Below are 25,394 nucleotides of genomic sequence, written 5' to 3'. Positions count from 1 at the left end.
TAGCTCCCAACTCTTCTTGAATTTCAGTGGGATTTGGGTGCCTCGCTCCCTTTGAAACACCTTTGAAAATCCCTGTCTAAATAAATAAAGCTAGAAATGATAATGTGTGTGCGTGAGTGAGTGTCTGTATAATAAATGAAGAGTAATAATTGTGCAATGCTTCTTGAGGGGATAGAAAAGTTACAGAGATTCTGAAATAATGCTTGAAGCTCAAAACTCAGGGTATTATTTCACACTCCAAGAAACTTTTCTATCCCCAAGATATTTTACACAATAACCTAGTTTGAAAAAAATACAGCTAGTCTATTTGTTTTTGGGGATTTCTTACACTATTCTATTTTCTTTAAAAATAACAGTCTGTGATAGCCACGTTGTTTTCTTGACAGGACAGTTATAGTTTGCCTGAGCATATGAAGTGACCTGTTTCCTGGCTTTATGGATTTATTGCATGACTTTCCCAAAAAATGGAGTAAAATTGGATTAGGTCATGACTATGTCATTTGCAATCATGTCTATGATGCTTAGTCCTAAACTAACATTTAGGGAAACGCTGTGTGGGAACTGTACATAACACAAGAATGTATTTTGTTAATTTATGAGGTAGAGAACTAGGTCCATCAGCATGACTAAAGAATCTCCTTTGTATTTCCTGCGCTGTGAGATAGTTTATTATTTAACAGTCTGTGATTATGTAACTAAAGATCATATCATGATGTATACACATATGGGGGGCAGAGATAAGGGCACATGAAACAATAATTTTGGTTTTTTTCTGACTTCTGAGCGCTTAACCACAGAACATCCATGTTCTCTAAGCATGTATTTTATATACTTAGGTTATTTGTCAAGGAAAAAAGAAAAGACATAAGAAGGTTCTTCATTCTCCAGGCCTTCAAAACTCTGGTGATACCACATGTAAATTCCATAATCTTTAACTTTTTGACCCAGAGACCAATGGAATGCCTTATTCCATGAAACTCAGTAGCTCCCCAGTAAGGAGAATGTCTCTTGTGTATCTCTGAAGGTCCACAGAAGAAAGACCCTATCTGAACTTTAGAAGCTGAGGAAAGCAATTCCTGAGGTATCTCAGAATAGGGCTTCCTCCTCACTTTTCAAAATTAGCAGCAGCCCTCCTTACCCTGTGTATCCTCACTACACTTTCACAGTGCAGCTAAGCTAACCACACATATGTTCATAATGCTTCTGTACTTAACTGTGTACAATATAAGCTTGCCACTAAAACTAGGGATGAAAATGCACTTGTCTTCAATTAGTACAATTTCTGTGACAAAATTAATCTTTTTATCCCCCAACCATGATTGTAGAACTGTTCAAAAATGTTGTAAAAATGTGTTTTTAATAGAGTATTTTCCCTCCATTCTGTTCATACCTCAAAGTGGCTAAAACATTTCTGTTCATACTTGACACACAAAAATTCACCTTTGGATAGAAATATAAGCCTGGAAAATCTCTCCCTGAAAGGTGATAGTTTTGGAAGGTTCTCACAGATGAAAACTAGAGGCTATAAAAGAAACATGTTTCCAGTTTTATCTATCGAAGTCACTATAATAAAATATGCACCCACATATCTGTAGTGATTGGTATTAAAAAGTCAACAGATGCCACCATGTTTTTCATAATCTAAATATATACGGGAAATGTGGTATCACAGATTCCCCTCTGTGTTAGTTGAGGTAAATGTTGATTCTTCAGAGGCAACCACTGTGTGTGTGTGCGGGGGGTTAAAATACAATGTATGCCAGTAACTATATGTATGATATATAGTCTTTATATATGCAGTACCATTACACAATTTGTGTCCAAGTGATTTTATAACAGGATACTATACACACAGATCTGGCAATCCAGTAGATACTAGCAACCAGTTACTGCCCCTTGGTTAGGCTGCATGGTAGATTCATGTATATAAAATAGTGTATTAAAGTAAACTTACAAAAGCAAAGAGCAATCATTGCAAATGTAATTTTTTCTTCCTCTTTGGGATTCTAATTTTAAAAGTATTAAAGAAGACAGCTGCTCATGCTGTGATATGCGCTAAACAGCCTGAAGGATGGAAAAAAATATATTTGTAGCTCATAATAACTATTGACCTTTCTGATATACAATGTTCTCTGTGTTAGCTATTCTGTTCTATCAACAGTGAAGATTGAACATGGCTTTTTAATAGAAAACATGGGGTTTCAAGCTGCCTTCACAAAGGTGTTTATGTATTGTTATTTTGTACTGTAGTACAAAGACTAAGTCCTGATGCCCTTTGTCTGACATCATGTTTGTCGTAAAAAAAGCCTCACCGTTACTGACTGTTTTATATGAGGAATTGGCTCGTAACCATTTTATAGTTGTGATAAAAGCATTGCTCCACTCGATCCAGAATGCAGGTATTGGAAATAAAATCCAAAAAGTATCCCAGGAGCACAAAATGTTTTTTCTCAAGAAATAGCTCCCTCAGGTGGTTACATTTACAGGGGGTTTCCAGAAAGATTTAAAATGTTCACTTTCTGTATTCATACTGTTTGTTCTTTGGAGTGCACCGTCTACTGCATAATAGCTTGCGTTGGATGTCATGTACTCTCAAAGGCTATCTTTATGATACCCTATTTTTTCCCTTGAACTTTCCTACTGCTTAGTAGATGTGTGCAGAAACACCCACTGGTAGCAGCTTGACTTTGACACTGTGTCTGTTTCCCCAGAGTGGTATCATCCAAACTCTGACTGTGAGCAGCATGAGATAGCTTGAATGCTCTTCTCTCTCTCAGGGGAGAACCTCACCAAGAAGCAACCCCTGCTTGGCATATGAAAATCTGGAAAGCAACCTCTTTTATTGTGATTTTTAAACCCAAACAAGCTGACAGTGTTAGGCGACATCATAAGGGTTTTTTATGCCATGTGCTAGGAAGGAACTTTAGTGGGCCATTATTGGCAGCTCTGAACCACAGTTATTTTCACAGCTATGCTCTGGAGTGTCAGTTTATGATTCACAATTTACTAAGCAAGATCTGAAAACTTGCAAGATAGGGGAAAAAAACAGTTGATCCTATTAGGACAAAAAAACCCCTCAGTATTTCAGTGTATTCTATAGCACCAACTTTTTAATGACGGTGTTGTGCTACATTACAAAGTGTTCAAAATTTACATGCAAACTTCCAAACCCAAGAGAGGGCCATATAATCATTTAAGCCTTCCAATCCCAAGAAAGATAAATGTAGCTGTATCTCAACATCTTATTTTTCAAAATCTGCATAGGGCCTAAACCTGTACTCCTTATGCAAATACAAGACTCCCAGTGAGTTCAGTGGTCATTTTGCCTTCAAAAAGCGTTCCTCCTTTGTTAGACTCCATACATTGCCTCCTTTTCCAGTGTCTGTTCTCCCTACCCATTCCATAATGCAAACACAAATGTTACTTCTTATCCAGTTTAGTCCCCCAGTTCAATGTCATCTTAGTCACTTGAATGTGTTTTTTTTTTTAGATTTTAAACTTGATTTGAATGTATGTTATTTAACAGAAGTAGTACACTAACAGGTCAGGCTACTGTAAGTTAGGGCTGGGTTTTCTTTGTGACCTTTATTGAATCTTGAAAATTTACAAGCATTGCTGACCTGACCAGAGATGAGGCTGCTAGGTCAGATTAGATTATGTATTCCTTTACTTAAAATAAATGAATGTTCAGAAGGGAATTTGAGGTTTATGCCCAGTATAGTTTGTGTACCATTCATTCAGTGGGCCAAACGCTCTTCTTCAGCTGTTCTGGTCTATTTGATGAATATGGGTACATTTGCAAATTTTTAGATAATGGATTGAAGCCCAGCAGACTGTAACATTTCCAAAGGGCTTTAAGAGTTAAAATTTCCTTCAGTGACTAGTTCCTTAAATGGCAAACCTTTATTATGTTGTTTTCAAACAGCCAGAAAAGATATATGTATTTCACAGACCAATGATCTCCCAAATTTGGTTTGTAAAATATATCGTTTAATGTTACAGGAATAAAGCAAATCTTATTTATAACTCCATCCTGCCAACTAACTAGCCTGATATTTCACTAAACTTGTAAAACATTTTGTGGGATAAGAATTTACATGGGAAGAAGTAACACAAGGTGGGAATTTGTATCCTAACAGTATACATTTCTAGACTGTAAGAATAACATTAGTAATAATGGAAGTTGTGACAGGCATTAACTTTAGCAGTGTTTTTTAGTTCTATTGTGATAACAAGAATATGAACACCAGCTACAGCTCAGGTTAATTTGTTTCTCCAAGAATAGTGAAGCATTAAACTATATCTTTATACAATGACTTAGAAAGTCTATTAATGGTGTTTGCACTTTGTTTTTTCTTCTGTGCCTTCATTGCTGCTACATGCACATAGACCTCTACCCTGATATAACACGACCCAATACAACACAAATTCAGATATAACGCGGTAAAGCAGTGCTCCGGGGCGGGGGGTCTGCGCATTCCGGTGGATCAAAGAAACGTCTATATAACGCGGTTTCACCTATAACATAATAAGCTTTTTTGGCTCCCAAGGACAGCGTTATATCGAGGTAGAGGTGTACTATTGATTTAGAAAATAAATGGAGGAAAGCCTAATTATACTTAACATTATGGGTCAAATTTTCAAGACATGGCTTCTGTGTGTGTGTAATCTTTTGTACACAAGTGACCAAATTTGCACATACTAGTCCTATCTGGTCATGCAAACTGAGCAAACAATAGCCTACAAATGTAGTTTACACATTGAAATTGTATGATTTGTCCCCACACATTCACCTGTAAAAACAAAATTACATTTGCAAGTAATTGCAGGAGTGATTTTTCCTGTCCATAAATAAAGCCTAGATTAAACTTTTGAAAATTTGGCCTTAGTTATAGTAGTGTCCATTACTGTGGTTATTACTGAGCCTGGTGTCAGTATTTTGAGAATGAACTGTGCACATTTTTAAAGGTGACACCTGATCCATAAATGGACTCTGGATTGAAACTTGGCATATACAATCTAACCTATAAGCATCATCCACCCACAGAAGTTTGAGTGGTAAAAATGGTCATCAAGGGCCTGATCTAGCTCTCAGTATAGTTTTTCTGTTGACTTCTAGATCAGGTCCTGATCATTTAGAATCCACCCCTGACATTGTGAAGTTGTTAAATGTCTCTAGTATTGGGGATTTCACCACTTCTGTGGAGGAGTATTTCAATGTGTAATACATTAGGAAATTTTCCCTGAGATTCAGCCCATGTTTGCTTTCTCTTAATTTCATTTAATTGCTCATGGCTGTACAATCTGTTGTATAGCCCTAAACCTCACCCTCCTTGGAGCTTACACCCTCCAGATTCTTGTACATGGTTGTCATGTCCACTGATATCATTGTTTAGCCTGGCTACTGCACATGTATTTTGGTCTTTTAATCTTAATTCAGAGCCTCCAGCCTCCTTTTTAAAAGGGTTAGAACCCTTTCCATGGTAGAGAGGCTTCACCATGCACATTGATGGCTTGATAACTAATACTTGGGCTACCAATTTCTAAATGTGCATGCTCTGTAGCAGGATATAGTGTGGTCCAGAGTGCAGAGCCTCAGTGGAAAACTATATGATTATACATTCAAATATTTCTGTTTGTGAGTGATTTAAGAAGGTGCATGGGGAAGGACCAAAGGACCTATCCAAGATACGGGAAGGGGATGCTAGATTAAGGGCTATTATCTTATACTGTATGTGTGATGCTATATGCATAGCAAACTCACACATTTGTATAGAGCATCTCATTTTGTGGATTATAATAACAGTGATATCCCTTGGTGGAATTATACCTACGTATCACATGATTGTTTGCTTGTCTCTTACTCTTATTAGAGATAACACAGACATCCAGTACACTCCTCTGTCTGGACAAGTGATGCGGGGAGGATGTCCTTTAAGGCTTTCTGGGGATGCAGAGCAAGTTTTATCTGGTTGGTTGGTTGAGTTGGGAAGTTCATGGAGTTAGGCCCTGAACCCTGTGTGATGCCAGCTAATGTCAGTGTCCCTTGACTTCTGTGGCAATTTCAGGGGCTCAGCACTCCTCAGGATCAGCACCCTAGCTCTCATTGTTAAAATGTGATATACTGGATGCAACTCAGGTGAGATTGCAATGGTGTTGATGCCATATTTTGCTCAAGAGCTCCATATTTTCTGGGCATACAATGAATGGGGAACAGAATTTGAGGTCCTTTCCCTAGTACAGGCATTTTCTTATCTGACTCTCATGTTCAGTGGGTGGAATATTCCATTAGATTCCATTCGTGGTACTTAGGATTTCAAAATCCTAAAGAAGTGTATAATATCCCTTTCAGAATAATACATTGTTTGGCTTTCCTTTCCCTTTTTTTAAAGTCTCGGTGTCAATATTGTTTAAGGATGTTAAGATTGTTACATAACATAATGCAACATAACTGATACAATCTGATATGTCATGCCACAACTCAGCTTGCTGGCTTGGAAAATTTGAAGGGATTAAAAAAAAAACATTAGAAGAACCAGACTTTGAAGATAAAAAGAAATAAAAAATAGGCCACACTGTCATGCAAAATGTTGGTGGTTTTTTGGTCCATGTTTTCTCAGTTAATTAGTAAGAGAATTGCTGTCTCTGCAGAAAATGTATATTTCTTGTTATCTGGTAATAAAAAAAGGTAATAATTGGAGATATACCAATCTCCTAGAACTGGAAGGGACCTTGAAAGGTCATTGAGTCCAGCCCCCTGCCTTCACTAGCAGGACCAATTTTTGCCCCAGATCCCTAAGTGGCCCCCTCAAGGATTGAACTCACAACCCTGGGTTTAGCAGGCCAATGCTCAAACCACTGAGCTATCCCTCCCCCCTCCATCATCTGCAAGAATGATAATTTAGATTCAGGAATGTGTGTGTGTGTTAATACATAATGGTCTGCTGCAGTTTAAAGACTTTATTGTTATGAATTTAGAATGGGCTCATTGCTTCTGAGTGGTGAAGTCAGTAGTGAAGTATGCAGTGTCTTTCTAAACAAGTGAAATTAAAATCTTTGTGATATACTAGTGTGCAGTCTGTATATACTCTGTATATATAAAGAGCAGTGCAAAAATGTTTCTAAAGCTGTCCTTAAGGGGCAGTAGGGCTTCCCTGATTGCTGGTGAATCCCAGGTGACATAAAGCTGATATAACTAGCTCTGTGCTCTCTCTCTCTCTGGGGCATCTTGGGGCTTTGAGGGAGCATGGCTAGAGTGCAGTGTGTTCTAGCAATGGGGGTCCTAAAATGGCATAAATTAGAGTAATCCTGAGGTACTCTAATTGCACTAGGTGCTGAACCCTTGCCACCCCTCTCCTCATGTGCATTTAGTAGAACTCTGGTGCACCTGAGGGCCTGGGCCTTTGTTTTGTTTGGTTAAATGACACCAAGGAAGCATCAGTCACCTGAGAAGTCAAAGAAACAGAATTAACTAGATTTGCATATTCAATCCAGAACTAATGGTGAACACCTCATTGAAGAGCTTTCCCTCTGAGGCTATGTGTCCCTTTGCACAGGTGAAAGCTTGTTACTACAGTTTGGGCTTTTTGATGTCTGGGGAGGATGATAATATTACATAGAGTATTTCTATGAACTACTAAAGCAAATGGATAGAAACTTAGAACTTTGTCTCAGAAGTACAAAAATTGCAAACGACCATAAAAAAATGAGCATGGATCAGTTAATTACAAATAAAGAACAGAATCAATATTAAATATAGTTGAACTGATCTTAAAATATTGTCTAGATCAAGATAATGGTGTACTACATCAGAGGTTGGCGCTTCAAAGGCTAAATCCAGAGCCTCCACCATCCGTATATTAGATTTAGAAAAAGTAGCAGAAAGTAAAGATGCTCTTGTTTCTTTGCTAGGGCTGTTTGAAGATATAAAATCTGAGCCTTTATTAAGTATCTAATAGGCTTTCCAGTTACACATCTCTAGAGCTACAGTGTTGTGGGAGATTTGTAGAACCCAGTTGCTCACTCTTCTGTAATGGATTGTGACAAAATTGTAATGTGTGTTTAAAAGAAGGTGGTTCAATATCAGTGATGTCCAGTTTTAATTTGTTCATATTTTTGCATGGGAAACACAGCCAAAGGCTTTAAAAACAAATTTTGATAAGATGTATGTTCAAGTGATAGCAATATTTAATCCTGTAATGTTACAAGTTATTTAATGAGACTAAAAATGTCTTTCTTGATTTTGATGAGGCTCAAAATTTGTAGAGGTCTGAAACCTCTTAAAACAAATTTAGCTGAGGGTAGGGTGACCAGACGTCCCGATAAAATTGGGACTGTCCTGATATTTAGGCGTTTGTCCCGCGGCCCAATGGATGTTTGGTCAGGATGCAATTTTTCGCACTGTGCTGTTTTTTTTGTTTTTTTTGTTTTTTTGATCCACCGGTGACCCCCACCATGTGTCCCGATATTTTCTTCCTCTCATCTGGTCACCCTAGCTGAGGGTCAGTCTTTTGAAGGTATTGATAAGTGTGATCTTTCTAAAAATTCTCATTTTCCTGATATTCAAGTAGAACAAACCTCTGGTACTGAATCTGTTAATCTTGAAAAAAATGTTCTTGGCGTGTGGAAAATTGACATCATTGGAATTATACAATATATCTCATTTGCAACACCATGACTGAATTTCTTTGTTGGCCAGATAAGGTATAATCTTTGTATTATTTTCCCACACATTCTTGTATTTCTAGTCGTAAGGCGCAGACTATTCTGTATTTGGCCCTGATCCAACAAAACTTTTAAGGATGAGCCTAATTTTAAGCACAAGTCGCTCCATTTAAATAACTTGCATGTTTGAAGTGAGGCATGTATCTACGTTGTTTGTTGTGTTGGTTCCATAGTCTTCAAAATTAATAAATAAAAAAAAGCATTAGGACTCTTTTTCATATCCCTTTGCCTGTAAAATCAGGCTGCTTTGATGGCACGAGTCCAACTAAAGAGGCCCCATAGAGAGAAATTATAACTAGCACATTTTAGAAACCTCTAACAATGACCCAAAACAGCTTTTCTATATGTAATATCACTGGAATTTTAAGGGCCTTCTCAGGCTAGAAAGAAATGCTGTTTATCTCCTTAGAAAGCTGGGACTCTCCTTTTCCAGTACTACAAAAATCATGGTTTTGAACCTAGTGAGTTATGGCAAAAATATTTTTCTACATTTGATTCCATTTAGTCCTTCATAGTAATATTGCTAGGGGAGGGTGAGCTGGATTCTATTCTGGCTCCTGCTACATCAACAAAATGGTTCATTTGGGACTTGATCTTGCAAGCTGACAACTCTGGTCTGATCCAGCAATGCACCTAACCATGTACTTATCTCTGAGCACATCAGTAGTCCCACAGACTTCAGAAGGACTTACTAAGGGTGATGGGCTGGAAAGAAATCAGCTTGACTTGCTGCTGCTCCCAATTATAAAATGCCACCCACTTGCCTCAATGGGTGGAAAACTTGATGGGACAGATAGTGAGTGGGAAGTCTCAGTAGAAAGGATTGAGGGAGAACACACTGGAGTGGCTCCTCTTTCTCGAAAGACTTTATCCACCCAGGGGCCAGGTAGGGGAAGAGGGGAACTCCTTCAAACCTTAGCCCGGGTACTTGGGAGCTTTTTCTTGCGCCATTTCAGCAGTGCACCTCCCCTCCTTAAAACTGTAGTATTGGAGCTGTGTTTTGCAGATGGTATGGGTCTGATCGATTGCCTGTTTTGGGGCCCAGAAAGGAATTTTTTTTAGGCAAAATTGGCAAAGGCTGAGGGTGGTGGGGGTTGCCTTCCTCGCAGCATCTTAGAGGCACAGATAGGTTTGATATTAGGAAATACTATTTCACTAGGAGGGTGGTGAAGCACTGGAATGGGTTACCTAGGGAGGTGGTGGAATCTCCATCCTTAGAGGTTTTTAAGGCCCGGCTTGACAAAGCCTTGATTGGGATGATTTAGTTGGTGCTGGTCTTGCTTTGAGCAGGGGATTGGACTAGATGACCTCCTGAGGTCTCTTCCAACCCTAATATTCTATGATCCTATGATAGATTAAATAGGAGTAGGATTTAATAATTAGTGGTAGTACCTTGTAGGGATGTTAGTTCCACAGTTTGTGGCAGGTTTCCAGTGTGGTTAAAAGGCTAAAAAGATGAGAAATAAAAGACTTGGGCTTTTGCTGATGGACCTTGTACCTGTGGTATGAGGGAGACCTTGTGGCCTTCATTCGCTAAGGTACTCCTCTTTTAGTACCCTCTGTGCTCCTCACCAAGGAGATGTGGGGTGGAAGTGTAAAAGGATTCAGAAGAGCGAGCTGAATCCTAAGGGCAGGCTGAGAATAGTGTGCCTGGATTTAGGGGTTATATGGTAGGAGCCCTGTAACCCCCAGTGGGTTTGTGAGTCTGGGTGACAGGGTGGGTTGCACCTCTCCCCTGTCAAGTTTAATGAAGTTGCAGCCTGCCGCTTAAACTCTATCCCTGTGTCTGTCCTTGGTCGCCAATGTGTCTTGATCAAACAATATTTTTACAAAGTAAGAAAATTTGATCTGTAGGTTATCGAGAGAGGATGAGAGTCGTTTTTCTGATTAGAAGCTCACTTTAAGACCCAATAATGTGGGGGAAAAAATAGGGTAGTTAACTGCTGACGATTAAGTCTTCCTTGAAAGTCTTGTAATGCCTGGATAGAGGCAATAAACTGCAAACCTGTGCACAAAGGGAAATAGAAGTATTTTAAAAGGGATGTGTCAGAGTCGAGTCCAACTGAAATTACATATTTGTGTTGCCCACGTGCATGCCTGAATTTAGTGGTTCTCTATTGCACATGCAAACTATGACCAGATTTTGAGAATATTCAGGAAGATCATAGAATCATAGAATCATAGAATCTCAGGGTTGGAAGGGACCTCAGGAGGTCATTTAGTCCAACCCCCTGCTCAAAGCAGGACCAAACCCAACTAAATCATCCCAGCCAGGGCTTTGTCAAGCCTGACCTTAAAAACCTCTAAGGAAGGAGATTCCACTACCTCCCTAGGTAACCCATTCCAGTTCTTCACCACCCTACTAGTGAAAAAGTTTTTCCTAATATCCAGCCTAAACCTCCCCCTCTGCAACTTGAGACCATTACTCCTTGTTCTGTCATCTTCTACCACTGAGAACAGTCTAGATCCATCCTCTTTGGAACCCCCTTTCAGGTAGTTGAAAGCAGCTATCAAATCCCCCCTCATTCTTCTCTTCTGCAGACTAAACAATCCCAGTTATAAGCCTACAATTGGAGATGAGCTAGCAAGCATCCCTTTCTTGCTAATGTGTATGTCCCTTCCTATTTGGACTCCCCTTTGCAGTGTGTAAACAGCTCCTTGTTTTTCCTCTTGGTTCAATTTAACAAAGGTTTTTGTATCAAAGAAGAAGTTTAGGTGCCGGTGAAAGTTTATTTTAATAGTGTTGAGACCAAGATGTTCTTTAACTGAATCCCCTTGAACTCAGCAGAGATATTAATGTTGTAGCTTGTCATCTACCCCTCTGAAGCTCCTGGCCCTTTGAAAGCGTGAGCTCAAAAAACAATCTGTTGCTTGTTAACATGGGGAAAATACCATCTCTCTTCTTTTCTCTCATTTTTTTTAGTACATATGACAAAAAGGTATGAGTGGGTGGATATTCATTTATTCAGCTTTGGCATCCTTTTCTTATTTACTTGGACTTTAAGACATAAATCATATTTGGGGCTTGCTCTCTCTCCTCAGGGACAAATTGTTTGAATATGTATATGTTTGTGCATCAGACGTGGATACTGTGCTTCTGTTATTGCTGTTGGAGAGGTATGACTTGCATTGTTCTATATTGTTTGGTTCTGTTTTATGAAGTCAGTGAGGCTCCATGCAGGTGCAGATGTCCATCCACAGAAAGCTCATTGCAGGATCTGGGCCGTAGTTCATGTGTTCCCCCATTTGGGTCTGGCTGGGGGTTTTTCTTGACCTTTTAATCTGGATAACACATTAGTAAAGATATCACAGGTTGCATTTTTATGCTCTTGGGGACAATGTATACATTCCTTGTGCCTTCCATACTCATATTGTCTTCAGTAATAGTTTGGGAAGTACAAAGAATTCAGGATTGTTCTTTTGAACATCACCAATTGAAGCAAAGTAGGACTTTCCCAGATTCTTGCTTTTTTGCACTTCTAAAATGCCAAAAGATCTCTTTAAACATGAAATGTTTTAGATTTTCATTCTGATGGCACTTAGATTGCTATTCTCTTTCAATATAATTGGAAAAAATATTATTAAATGGCTTAGTGATTAACATTTAAAATCAACTCTTGGGCATTCACAGTGGCCATATTCCTCCATTTATCTCGCTGCAAATTTCACATTGACGTCAGTAGGTGTGTTCTGTGCATGTAGCAAGGGTAGAATATGTCCCTGTAACTTTTTATCCTTCCTTTAAAATACCACATGCATAATGATGATTAACATTATTAAATAACATTGCATGATATAATGTTAACTGAAAGTTATATAGGTTTTATAGATATGTTAAAGGTCAAATAATGTCAAGCTTGTGATACAAGCTCAAAAGAACCCAGGAAATATTCAGTGCCAAGGATACTTTACTAAATATAGGTTGTTTCGCTTTTCTTCAGAAATGTGAATTGAGGATAAAATGTTCTCATCTTTACATTTCTTGGTTATGATATGTTCATGCCACAGCTTTAATTTTATTCAGATGCAAGGTTTTGTGTGTTTAATTAACATTACTTCTGTGTGTTTAGGTAATTACCATTACAACACATGGGGACATGTCGTACTTATTGCCTGTATTAGGGTATAATGTGCTGGACTGCAACTACTGCACATGTTAAGCTGATTCTCGCATTTCTTCACACAGCAGGAAGCACCCATGCTGTGGTTTCTTAATGTACTCTTAAAACACTGTACTGTAGGCAGTAATAATTAATAATGATTCTCATATCACAAGTACTGCTTGTATTCTGGTTGGCCCTTCATTGCTGTATCAGAGTTCCAGTAACCTTGACCCTGAAATACATTTCCTTTTTTTGAAAGTTTCATTTCTTAGATGTTGCAAACATGATATTGTTGAGCAGAGCTGAATTTTTTGAGGCCAGGTTTGTGGCATGGATTCTGATGGCTTCACGTTTGTTCAGGTCTCTAAGGACCAGCACCAATAAATGTGAAAAAGACAACAGTAGATTGGCATACTTTTCCATTTCCACCAGGATGAAAAAAAAAGCTCTAAATTAAGTCTAACCTTAAATGTATAATCTGTCCTTGGGAAGAGAGAGGGAAAAAAAAAAGGCTATAGCATCTTCAAGCTCTCAGCATCCCTTATGAGAAAAAATTGGTTCTAAGGGTCTCTGATCTTGTGTTTTAGTAAAATAGAACTGCACGGCTGACTGACAGTTCTGATCTAAAGCATTTACGTTTAAGTTTTGATCTCTCTGCTTTTGATTAAAACTAATGAGCTCATTTAATTCAAAATGGGAATCTCTGATAAGAGAAATAAGGTTGATGTGATTGGATTAGAGGGGCAAATTAAACTCTTAGAGCAGAAGTTTGTGCTTATATAGTGTATTAAAAAGCTGTTGGCGTATTATGGCGTGTTAGATGATGAGAAAAATTTCATAGTAATTCATATTTAATCAGAAGAAATGAAAGTACTAAATATAACATGGCTCTGCTTTTCCCTCGAGTGATAAAGAGCTGTACATTTAAAATGACATCGAATTCATGCTCTCTAAAACAAAAAACCTTAAAAGAGATACTAAAGAAAGGGGCATTCTTGTCAGCAGTTTCATCATAACAGAGTTGAAATGCCATAAATACAAGAAAACGTGACCACATTAGAACAAGCACAACACAAGATAATCCTTAGCTCACAAACAAGCAGGGTTTGTATGTGCTGCATATCAAATGCTTTTGTAAATACTTGGAATGGTTTTGACCAGAAATTGATCATATTCTCTAAAAGGACAGCAACAAGGTATTTTTCTTGATTTTAAACATCTTTTTTTTTTAATTCATTGTTGCTTATAATAACTCCTTGGAACTGAAATATGTTTCATTCTCAGCAGTTGTTTGTTGTAGGGTTGCTCCAGAAGGTTCTATGAATTATTTGTTAGAAGAAAACATTGCATAGAAGCCTTTGGATTGAAAACAAAAATATTAAAAAGTTGCATGGGGAACATGGTGATATTACATTCCCTAAATTTGCATATATTATTTTATCATACTCTGCACATACCGTTCGTTCTTATCTACTGTATGTCTTGTGGCTGAGGCATTTGAACACAAAGGTGTGGTCTGTAGTTTCAAAGAGGAAACTTCACTTAACGCTAAATGGATCTTGAAACCGTTCCATCGTCATTAGTCACTAATACTTAATTATTATTGTTATTATTGCCAATCATAATAGTAGCGCTTTTCATCTGAGGGTCACATGGTGCTTTCTGGGTATTAATTAACCCAAACTAATGGGGAAACTGAGGTGTCAAGATCTGAAGTGTGACCAAGGTGTCACACCAAACAAAGTAGGGAAAACGGGATAGAACTCTGGATTAGAACTTGCAGATGCATTTCAGTAGACAGCCTTGCCTCCCCAATATGTTACCCTGTCACATAACATTAAGGAACTTGACAATTAAAAAAAAAAAAAGCTAGCAGCATAATCGCGTAGGAAAGAGTTAATGAGGCAACTCTGTGTTTAAAATTCTTTGGTAAAAAAAGAACCTGAAAATGAGAGTTACTGTTTGTACATATATTTTTCAATTTTTTTTGCTAAATAAACATTTTGTAAATGAGGTAAATTGATTACAACACTCAGCATCCATCAGTCATTTATTTTTAGCGAGTTCAAGGATTGCACCTGAGAAATAGCTTAGAGGGGCTGTATCAAAATCTAAATTATCTGTGTATGTATTTTTTTTCTATTCCCTAGTGGAATCAACAAGCCCCAGTCTACTAACCACTGACAACACCCTAGAGCGCTCTTTTTTCATCCGAATGAAATCTACTCTGACCAAGCGAGGAGTGCACATCAAATCATCAGGATACAAGGTAAGCTTTGCTCTGCAACATGAAATATTGACATCTTCAGATTATCCAACCTTATGTCAAATGTACATATTATGTTCATTTTTGCTCCATGCTCACTGTATGTATATTAATAGACAAAGGAATTAAGCCTTAATTGTTTAAATTTGCTTCACATTCATTATTAAAATACAGGTGGTACATTTTTCCTCTCTGAGATTTTGCAAATGCACTAAACCTCCGTTATACTAGTCTTCATTATGGACAACACTTTTTTTTTTACACTCAAAATACTAGTCTTCAAAAGAGTGTCAGGATGGGAGTGTATTAAGCCAAGAAAGGTAAGTCAAAATAATATCCCTATTAATATTAGAAAATTGCCACACATAAATGTTTTCATAATCTTTTTTTCTAGTTAGTTTGACTTTAGGTCATATCTTAGAGTGATCATCACACCAGCTCTCACCAGATGGAATGCTATAGATATTTAATGCTTTCCACCATTGAAGCTGAAGTAGACAAGAAGTTACACTGAATACTCTTCCACCATTTTTCTTATGCTGTCTGCCCATGGGGCAACTGCTGTAAGGGCTGACTTCATCTCAAGAAACATTACATTGTTGGATTTCTTTAAGATATGAAGCTCTCATCCTCCTTAACAACAATTTCATTTTTCTTTAATCATATATAACTCATAGTGCCTATGGCTAGAAATGGCTTTGCTGCACATCAAGAGTATGAGGGAAAGCACATTTTTTAGCATTGTCATCTTCTGAGATGAAATGTCTCATCCATTAAATATTGTGACAAATACCTGACTGACACTCCACTATTTAAGGAAGTGGGCCTGAGCATGTTTACATATTTAAAGAAGATATAAGTGTCAGTGATCTTTGTAAAACTTTGAACAGTATTTTTTAGATTAGAGATGGAGTTTTGAAATAGAATTCTTCACTTCACCCAACTAAAAAAAACATCTCTGTGAATATAACATCAAGGTATTCTATTTAACGATCGAGAATCTCCTGGTGAAAATATCTTCCTTGCAAGTAAATGAGTTGGAGTCTTTTTGTTGAATGGTGTCTGGATCTCGGTGATTTCAAGTCGTTGTTAATGGGATTTAGAGTCTTTCACTCCAAGTCACTGATTTCATAAGGCACCAAAAGTTATCATCTGATGGCTGTTCAGTTGTCAACACTTGAATTGATAGTCTCAGTACAATTCATACTGGGCAGGTTGCCACATCACAGAAAACATTGACACTGGGACCTTTGTTGGCCGTTCTGGGAGGGAGGCAAAGGAATCAATGGATGTTGAGCAACCCTCTCACCCTTAGGCTATGTCTACACCACTTGCCACCTTTGGTGGCATGTAGGGTAGTGTAGCTACAAGCCTCAGTGAAAAGCAAGCTGTGCTCACACTGCCATGTGTATGTGTCAGTTACAGCCTATCGCAGGGTGGGAAGCCACAGGGAAGCTTCAGCAGCAGAGCCTTTCCCCATTTGTCTTTACCTTCAGTGAGGAAGGACTCCAGCAGTGGGGAGCTAGCAGAGCCTTTCCCATCAGCCTCTCTATTGCTGGAGTCCTTACCTGCAGTGGGGAAAACCTCCAGCAACAGGGAGCTGCAGGTTAGTCTTTCCCTCCAGCAGGAAAATGATCTAGCAGTGGGGAACTGCCACAGCCCTTCCCTGCTGCCTTCAGGCTGCCAGTGTCTTTCCCTGCTACTGGAGTCTTTTCCTATGGCAGGGAAAGGTTCTGGCCACTGGGAGACTGCAGGACAGTACACGGGTAAAAATAGCTGTGTAGATGGGGAGGCATGGCTTGGGCAAGTAGAGAGCTATGTAGGGTATGTCTTTGGGTAAGTACCCACACCCTTCAGGCGTGCCTGTACTCTATTCACCCTAGCCAGGCCTCACTGTCTACACTGTTAGTTTAACCCGTGCTGGAAGTGAGAGCTACTTGAGCACATACTCAGCACACCGTCAAAAGAAGCATGCAGTGTAGATGTAGCCTTAGACATGGTGCCTCTAGGCTAGGCCTTGGTTACACTGGCAGGGAACTTGCATTGTAGTTGGCTGTGCTGTAATTGGATTGTGAATAAGTAGAAGAATTCACTTTTCAAGATTTTCAATCTGCCATCTTTCACCAGCAGTGAATGTTACAGAATACGGGAAACTGGACTCAAGTGCTGAAGTTTCATCCTTCTCTCTCTCCATTTTGGCTGTATTCCTATAATCCTATGTTGGTGTAGAGTGTAGGCCCAAATAGGGGGCCACATCACCTGCTATGGAACAGCAAAACAGGATGGGTCTTTATCTCTGAGTTTGTTGTTAAAGTAGATTTATGCCACACTTTTAACATGGTTTAAAGATGTTCGGGGGAGGTTGTCTGTTTTGTTTTACGAAAGAAGAAAAATACACTTTTTTTGGAAGTGTTGAAGTTCAGACAGTGTTTGAAATGCTCACTAGAGCATTTACTCAATAGGAGACACTATAGTTAAGGCTACATTTTAGTCATGAGTATTTTAGTAAAAGTCATAGACAGATCATGGGCAGTAAACAAACATTCACAGCCTGTGACCTGTCCATGACTTGTACTATATACTCCTGACTAAATCTTGGTGGGGGCAAGGGGAGCAGGCGAGTCACAGGTGCACAGGAGTGGCCAGGGGATACCGTGGGTGCTGGGGACGGCAGCCCGGGGGGCGCTGCAGGGGAGCAGCCTTGGACCCCCGCTGGTGCTGTGGGGGGTTGCAGGGCTTGCAAGCTCCCTACCCGGCTCCTCGCGGCTACCCGGAAGCAGGGACATGTCCCTCCCTCATCTCCTAGCTCAGCGCACTGCCCCCGCCCCAAGCGCCAGCTCCGTAGCTCCCATTGGCCAGGAACCATGGCCAATGCAAGCTGCAGGGGTGGTGCCTGCAGGCGGAGGCAGCACATGGAGCTCGGAGCTGAGGGAGGGAGGGATATGTTGCTGCTTCCAGGGAGCCCCCCAAGGTAAGCACCGCCCAGAGCCCTCATTCCCTCTCACACCCCAACCCCCAGCCCCCTCCCACACCCAAAGTGCTGCTGGTGCTGGGGGTATGGGCGGTGGCCCAAGACTGCCCCAGCAGCGGCCGATGCAGCTGGCTCAGGGGCTGACTAAGCTGCTCAGGTGGCCCCTGGGCCAGCTGCACCAGCTGCTGCAGAAATCACGGAGGTCCCGGAAAGTCACAGATTCTGTGACTTCCATGACCTCCATGACAATCTCACAGACTTATCTATAGTCCATCATATAAATACAGATTTAGCGTCTCTTTAAAGAGCTGCTGGCATCTCTTGGAAACTTTTCAAACCAGAATTGTGATGTTGCAGACAGTGGATTTTGATTGCAGATGACAAATAAGGAGAAAACAGCAGATGAACTTTGAGTAACTTGTTTTCATGCAACGTTTCCTAGAATAAAGACGGGAGAATAAGGTACATGAATATTGACAAAATTGCCTCTAAATAAATTTTGTTTCAATTTTTTCCATGACGTGTCACCAAGTTAGCATGTATACAGTCATGTAAATAGTGAGCCAAATCCGCAGATGGTATAAATCGGCATAGCTCCATTAGCCCATGATGTCTTGGAGGATTATATTACTGATGTTATTTGGTGGACAAAGAGAAGGCACTTGTGTCCTGCCATTTTAATTATGTTGCAGTTTGCTTTTTAAATAATAGATATTGCTATTGTAGATAATAACAAGTCCTTTGGAATGAGAGCTGTCCATAGCATAGTGACCCCCTAATAAAATGGTATATTGACAGCAGGAAAAGTGAATCATGTACATTTTTAAATCAACATAAGACCTTTTTTATTTAAATATAATTCTCAATTTTTGTAATTTATATCCAAATATAAAGAACACATCAGCCTTTGTTATTGAACTTGCCAAGAAGAATAAAATTCAACTGCTCTAGTGAGTGCCAATGACACTTACAAGAAAGCTCCCTCTTCATTGACCATCAGAAATCCAGTGGTAGACCAGAGTCAAGCCCTCCAGAATCTTTTTGGGTACAGGCATGTTTTATTAAAATAAACAGAAAGGACAAAGAGTCTTGTGCAATGGATAGGCAACTAAAAAATAAGGTAGACAAAGGAAGGAGCGCTATCCAAATTGCACTGCAGCTGTGGACGTGCCACAAAGAAAAGACACATGACTGCCCCCAATATGAAAAAGTAGTGCAACACAGCAAGGCACGCAGCCAAGTGTCTCTGTGCCATGAGACAATGTGGGATCACTTGGTAAGTCCTGCTGCTTTAAAGGCTAACCCAAGAAACGGCTTCTTTAGACAGTAAGTGAATCAGATGATCCATGAGGTGCTTGGGCAGTCCTCACAATGGGAGAGCCCCTGCCTCAGAAGAAACTGCGTAAGATTGAGAACGGGTCAGAAAATGAGATTGCTGAATCAGTTGTATTGATCTAGTCCATCCCCCTTTAGGACAGATTTAATTAGTCTTAAATTATCACTACAGATGAAAGCCTAGTCTCTTGTCCCTTAAATTATGCTCATATAAACAGCTGTTTTTATCTAGAATAGGGAAATCATTACACGATTCATCTGACCCCGCCTCCCCATTCTCTTTTCAGTGTGTTCCATCTTCCTCCTTTTCCTGAATGGAGCTTCGCCCATGCTTATGCTGGGAGCTTATAGGGAAAGATTATACATGCATTGTTGTATATCTATTTTATTTTCAGGAAGTAAACCAAAAACGTATAAGAGTAAAGCAAGAAGGCATGTAGTCAGCTGACAAAACACAATGAAAACAAATAAAAAGAAACAATGATAATGTTCAATTCACTGCAAACCTCAGGATTTATTACTGTTACAGCTGTTATCTAAGATACATGATGCCAAGGCTTACTGTGTTTCTCATTGCTAGAAATGTATCACTTTATCTTTTTTCTGCCTTCTTTCATCAATATAAAGAGACTTACTTTTTTTTTGGATTTTCTTTCCATTTTATCTGCTTCCCTCTTTGTTTTCCTCGGAGGATGGAGGGATGCCTCATCTGTCTCTTAAACACTCAGACCTGAGTTCAGAGTTTATATTGTTCTACTTTTAGACATGATCAAAGCCAATTTTAATTGAAGACCACGTCAAGTCAAATGATACGTTTCCTGATCCACTGTGATATGTTGTGATGATCAGGATCTAATACCTCTGCACCTCTCAGGATACTAGGCACCTCACAGGGGGTGGGGCAGAAGAGGGAGCATGTCCCCATCCTCCTGCCCAACAGCCTGCAGGGCAAGCCAGCCAAAAGGATGGTACAGCCTGTACAGTCACACTGCATACTTGACCACTCTGTATCTGTATATAAAAATAATTTTAAAAACGTATACCTGCAAAACTGAAAAAATGTTTGAAAGTCTGTAAAATAATTTACACAAATTAGTCTTTGTGGTCTAAGTTAATTACTTTTTTCTATTGTCCAGTGCTACTTTTCTGCACACTAGTTTATAATTAGACATTTTCACATGGCTGTGTTCTCTATTGTGAAGTCACTATTAAAGCCGTAGTAAAGTTGGTAGCCAGTTGCATATTAATTTTAGTGCTTGAAATCCAAACTTCCTGTAGAATTTACATTCACATTCAGAGTTCTCATAATGCCAGATCATTTTCTTGAGACTCCTGATTTTTTTCTAATTTCTAGTTTACCTCAGTTTAATGTTTTAGGCTGTGTTTACACTACTGAGGGATTAACGCTGCTCCGATCAATACACTGGGGGTCAATTTAGCGGGTCTAGTGAAGACCCGCTAAATCGACGGCACAGCGCTCTCCGATCGATTCCAGTACTCCACTGGGAACGAGAGGAGTAAGGTAAGTCGATGGGAGAGCATCTCCCATCGAGCCAGCATGGTGTAGACACCGCAGTAAGTCGACCTAAGTTACGCTACTCCAGCTACGTGAATTTAGGGAGTTGGATGTCTGCCTACCCTTTGTGCCTTTTGAAAATCTCACATTTAAGGATTGAGACCTTTCTGTGCAAGATTTCTATGCTCTAGAACAGGTGGGAGAAGGCCTGCTTCTTTTTTAAAGGCCCCCCCAGGAGGTGTTCTACTGTGGACTTTGAGCTATCCTGCTCGGCAGCAACGGATGGCTCTACTACTGAAACCATTCCTGGCACCACTTTGATTTTTAAACACTTATGGTGCAGCACAATCATGGAAGGCCAGAATTTACTCCATATATTCTTACCTATTTTTAATTGAATTAAAAGATTTAAATGAACCATAAATGATCATGATTGCCAAGTCTTTGTTGGTTGGCTAGAACCAGTGCACCCATTGCTTGATTCCAGACATTTCTTTCTGAATCTTTAGAACTAAAGACCAAAATGTTAATATTCAGAAGCCTGATTTTTAGGGGGACCTGATCACCTACAGCTATTACTGACTTCAGTGGAAGTTGTGGCTGTGCAACACTCATGGAAATCAGACCACTTTTATTGTGGTATCCAAGTACGGATTTAAGTTTAAGCAATCAGATTTGAACAGTTTGGTCTAAATTCTTTACCTCTCTTTCATTATTTTAGTCCTGAATGCTTTTCATTTTTGGATCTCACAAATGAATTTCTGTCAGGCTTCCTCATCTTTCCTGATAAGATAGGACCTGAGAGCACAGCGTGACCTTTCTATACAAGTAAGCTGTAGAAGTCAAAATTTCATCACAAGGCTCCAGCCACACCACGTTGAGTCACACTAACCCAGGGAAGGAGGAATAAGAAACCAACATCAGGAAACATATTATACAGAGAATTTTCTAAATGTCAGCACATACATATCCCAGTTTCCTCAGCAATGAGGAGACTCACAGGTAATTTGTCAGCGAGGAAGAACTGATCTAGAATTTGCCCATGTAAATCGATGACCTTTAGCCAAAAGGAAGCTTGTCTGTTAGTAAGGATGCAACATTCTTAGAAAAGAATACAACACTAGCATGCCAGTCTGAGCTTTATGATGTGTCTACCTGTAAATATACCAATATGGTGGAGAAAGGATGATCCTGGGACTATGGTAATCTGGGTTCATTGCCTGGCTCTTCTATAGAATGGTTGTAAGATCTTGGGTAAGTCATAGGGTCATTTTTTCAAAAGAACTCAGTTCCTATTTAAGCACCTAAATAAAGTGGCCAGATTTTCAAAAAGTACACAGCACCTGCCAGCTCCCATTGTTGTCAAGTTCTTATTCTAACTACTGAGCATTTTTGAAATGGAAATGCCAACACTTCCCTACCTCGGAGAGATACTGAGAGGATGCATTAATTAATGTATGAGATGCTTAAATATATGGTGATATGGACCATGTAAGAAGGTAGCTAGCTACTCTTATGTAAAAGGCCTTTTCAGTAGCAGTCAGTGGAGAATGGAAAGACTTGGGCTTTGATCATTGACCCAGACTTCCTCATGATGACTGCAGATGCAATATTCCTAAACCTAAATCATTGTTTCTCCTGAATCTTGTCTTAAATTTTCACACAGCCTTTGAGTTATGACTGCAGGTGCAATACGTTCCATACTGTGTAAATGGAGGCTGTCTTAGCTCAAAAACTAGATTCTAAAAGAGAAGCAAGATATTAAGTTAAGCAAACTCAGTCTTTCAGAGAGATCAGTTATTTCCATCCATAAATCCACTTCTCATAGAATAAACAGCTACAGAGAATATCATCACAAATTTAGCAACAAGGGGCCCTGCTTTTGGTCACACAGCATCTTAAATCTGAAGCTAACTCCATTAAAGTCAGTGAGGCTATATTGGTGTGAGATCAGCAGTCAGTCCTATACATATTAAAATATTCCAGAAAGAAGAAGAGAACCTAATTATGGTATTCTTTAAGAAGGATCACAGACTACAGCATATGTGCAGCACATTTGTTGGCAACTACAGTCATCTGGATTTTTTTAATGTATTGGGGAATATGCATGTGAATTATTTGAACAGTTATTTGAATTTTAAACACATAAATGAATGTTTTGTAAGTTTGAAAGGGAGGAACTTACATACATACACAGGGCTAGATCCTATGATTTGCTGTGCTAATAAGCAGAGAGCAGTGGAAAGAGAATGGTGGCATTCTCTTCTCACTACAAAAATAAGCAGACACAATACCTCATGGCACATAAGTGTGCGCTAGGAGAAATCCCTAGTATGCACCATATTCCCAAAGGGGAAGGGTCTGTTGAAACAAAGGTGTATTTAATTCCCAAAGTTGACTAGCGTATCCACTGCTATCATCAGCCAGTGAGTGACTATTGGCAGTGGATCAACATGCTCAGCAGAGTTCGTGTGGGTCTGCCTACCAGTCTGGCAGGATTTCTTGTGCAGACGATGCTCCTGCTAACACCCCTGCTCATTCTTGCTGCTCTGCTTAGCTAGTGCCAGGGGAGGGTTTGGCCCACTTCCCTTTCCCCATGTAAATATTTTATAAAGTGTTCCACAGTGTGTGTCCCTTTTTAGCCAACCTCACAACATGTCACAGTGGCTCAGTGTTCATAGAATCGTAGGACTGGAAGGGACCTTGAGAGATCTTCTAGTCCAGTCCCCTGCATTCAGCACTACCATGTTGCTATCCGCAGTAGGCTAGGAAAAAGCAAGGAGTTGATGGATTGAAAATGATGTAACTGATACCAAGCTAGTGTGGAAGACCACCACATGCCTTTTCCTTTCTGCAGAAACAGTCCATCTGTCCACAAGTGGTGGTAATATTTTATTCAGCTAGCAACAGTAAGCCAGATTCAAACCCTGTTGTACACGGGTGAAACTGAACTGAATTTCATGGAGGTGTATCTGCTGCTAGCAGGACTGAATTCAGCTCAATATGTCTGTGTGAGAACATTCATTTCTCAGTTTTTGCATGTCACCCAGATATGGTGAAATGAAGTTAGAAATGGCTGATTAGGAAACATAAAGCTCATGATCCATAATCACAGCATCTTCTCTTAATAGATATAGTAAGTTAAACATCTGACGCTAGGTATGCTTCTCCTCCCATTTGCACCCATTTTACTCCAATGTAATACCATTGGCTTTAGTGGAGCTATTCCTGATTTACACTGGTGTAAGTAAGAAGACAATCAGGCTTCTTGCAGATAGTTTAACAGTGATGTTTCAGTGTTCTTCTGAAAGTCAGGTGAACTGTGGGATAAAAAGACTATTTCCAGAAGAAGGATCTATAATTATTTCCATAGTGCTCAGAGTGTGTCTGAAATATTCCGCATCTATAAATGTAATTATATTTTTGTAAGAATAAATGTAGGTAATAATTGGAGACATACCAATCTCTTAGAACTGGAAGGGACCGTGAAAGGTCATTGAGTCACTAGCAGGACCAATTTTTGCCCCAGATCCCTAAGTGGCCCCCTCAAGGATTGAACTCACAACCCTGGGTTTAGCAGGCTAATGCTCAAACCACTGAGCTATCCCTCCTCCCCAAATGTAATTGTTTCCATTTGAGTGTTGAAACAAGAACCTTCTTTTTCACCCTAGACTTACTGCTTCCCTCATGCGTTAACTGTCATATGCCCAGGCAAACATGCCTTTGTTTTTCTTTTAAATATTGCGTACTGTTGGAGGATAAGAACTGGTGGGGAACAGCACAGTCGCCCATGATATGTAAATATTTATCCAAAATATAATAGATCATCTTTTAGCAACAATACGATATAATATTTAAAAGAATAAGCTTGTGTGACCCTATGTGCCTTCTCCCTATTGTCTTCTAGTCCTTATAAGTAACAAGTGGCTATGGATAGGACTGGAATAGAGGACAGTTGAAACCCAAGTTTCCAGGAAATCAACTCCTCTATGGAGGAAGGTGCCCCTTGTAGCACCAGTGAGTGGAAGTAACTGATAGATCTGAAAAGCTCCATCTTCTTTTCCTGGTGAAGCTAAATGAAGATATGATGAATTAGGGGAATCACTGATTTGGTATGTAAGTGTAAAATATGACAAGTTCTTTACATGTTATGAAATTGGGTGTGGGTGTGTATTTGGAGTTTGTAGGTCTGTTTAGCTAGAGGGAGGCAAAAATACACAAGATTCTCAGGACCAAATTTTAAAAAGGAAGCATTTTTCATTGTTTACTTTACATCAGTTAGTAAATATTTTACTAAGAAAATTACTTGGAAAATTCTGAATAACATACTATAATATCTTCTGAAGAGAGTTATTCACCAAACTCCATTCAATTATTAACATCTGATTGTTCCTAACATTGCACAGAAGCTTCATAGGGAAGGATCCCACAAATCTCCTCATTCTCATGCACCTAGCACAGCTGCCAGGGACAACTGCA

At 39.4% G+C, this 25,394-nt stretch overlaps 1 protein-coding gene across 1 annotated transcript in view; it reads left to right on the top strand.

The window, feature by feature from the left end:
• The window catches only part of NPAS3 (neuronal PAS domain protein 3), an 836,061-nt gene that overhangs the window by 740,587 nt on the left and 70,080 nt on the right, over nt 1-25,394 (top strand). The window contains exon 8 of the mRNA XM_045016654.1: nt 14,978-15,096. Within this exon, the coding sequence (XP_044872589.1) occupies nt 14,978-15,096 (119 nt within the window). The remainder of the gene's footprint in view (nt 1-14,977; nt 15,097-25,394) is intronic.

Source organism: Mauremys mutica, chromosome 4 (assembly GCF_020497125.1).
Source record: "Mauremys mutica isolate MM-2020 ecotype Southern chromosome 4, ASM2049712v1, whole genome shotgun sequence".
Classification (NCBI taxonomy): domain Eukaryota; kingdom Metazoa; phylum Chordata; order Testudines; family Geoemydidae; genus Mauremys; species Mauremys mutica.
This window is presented reverse-complemented; position numbering and strand designations above follow the sequence as displayed.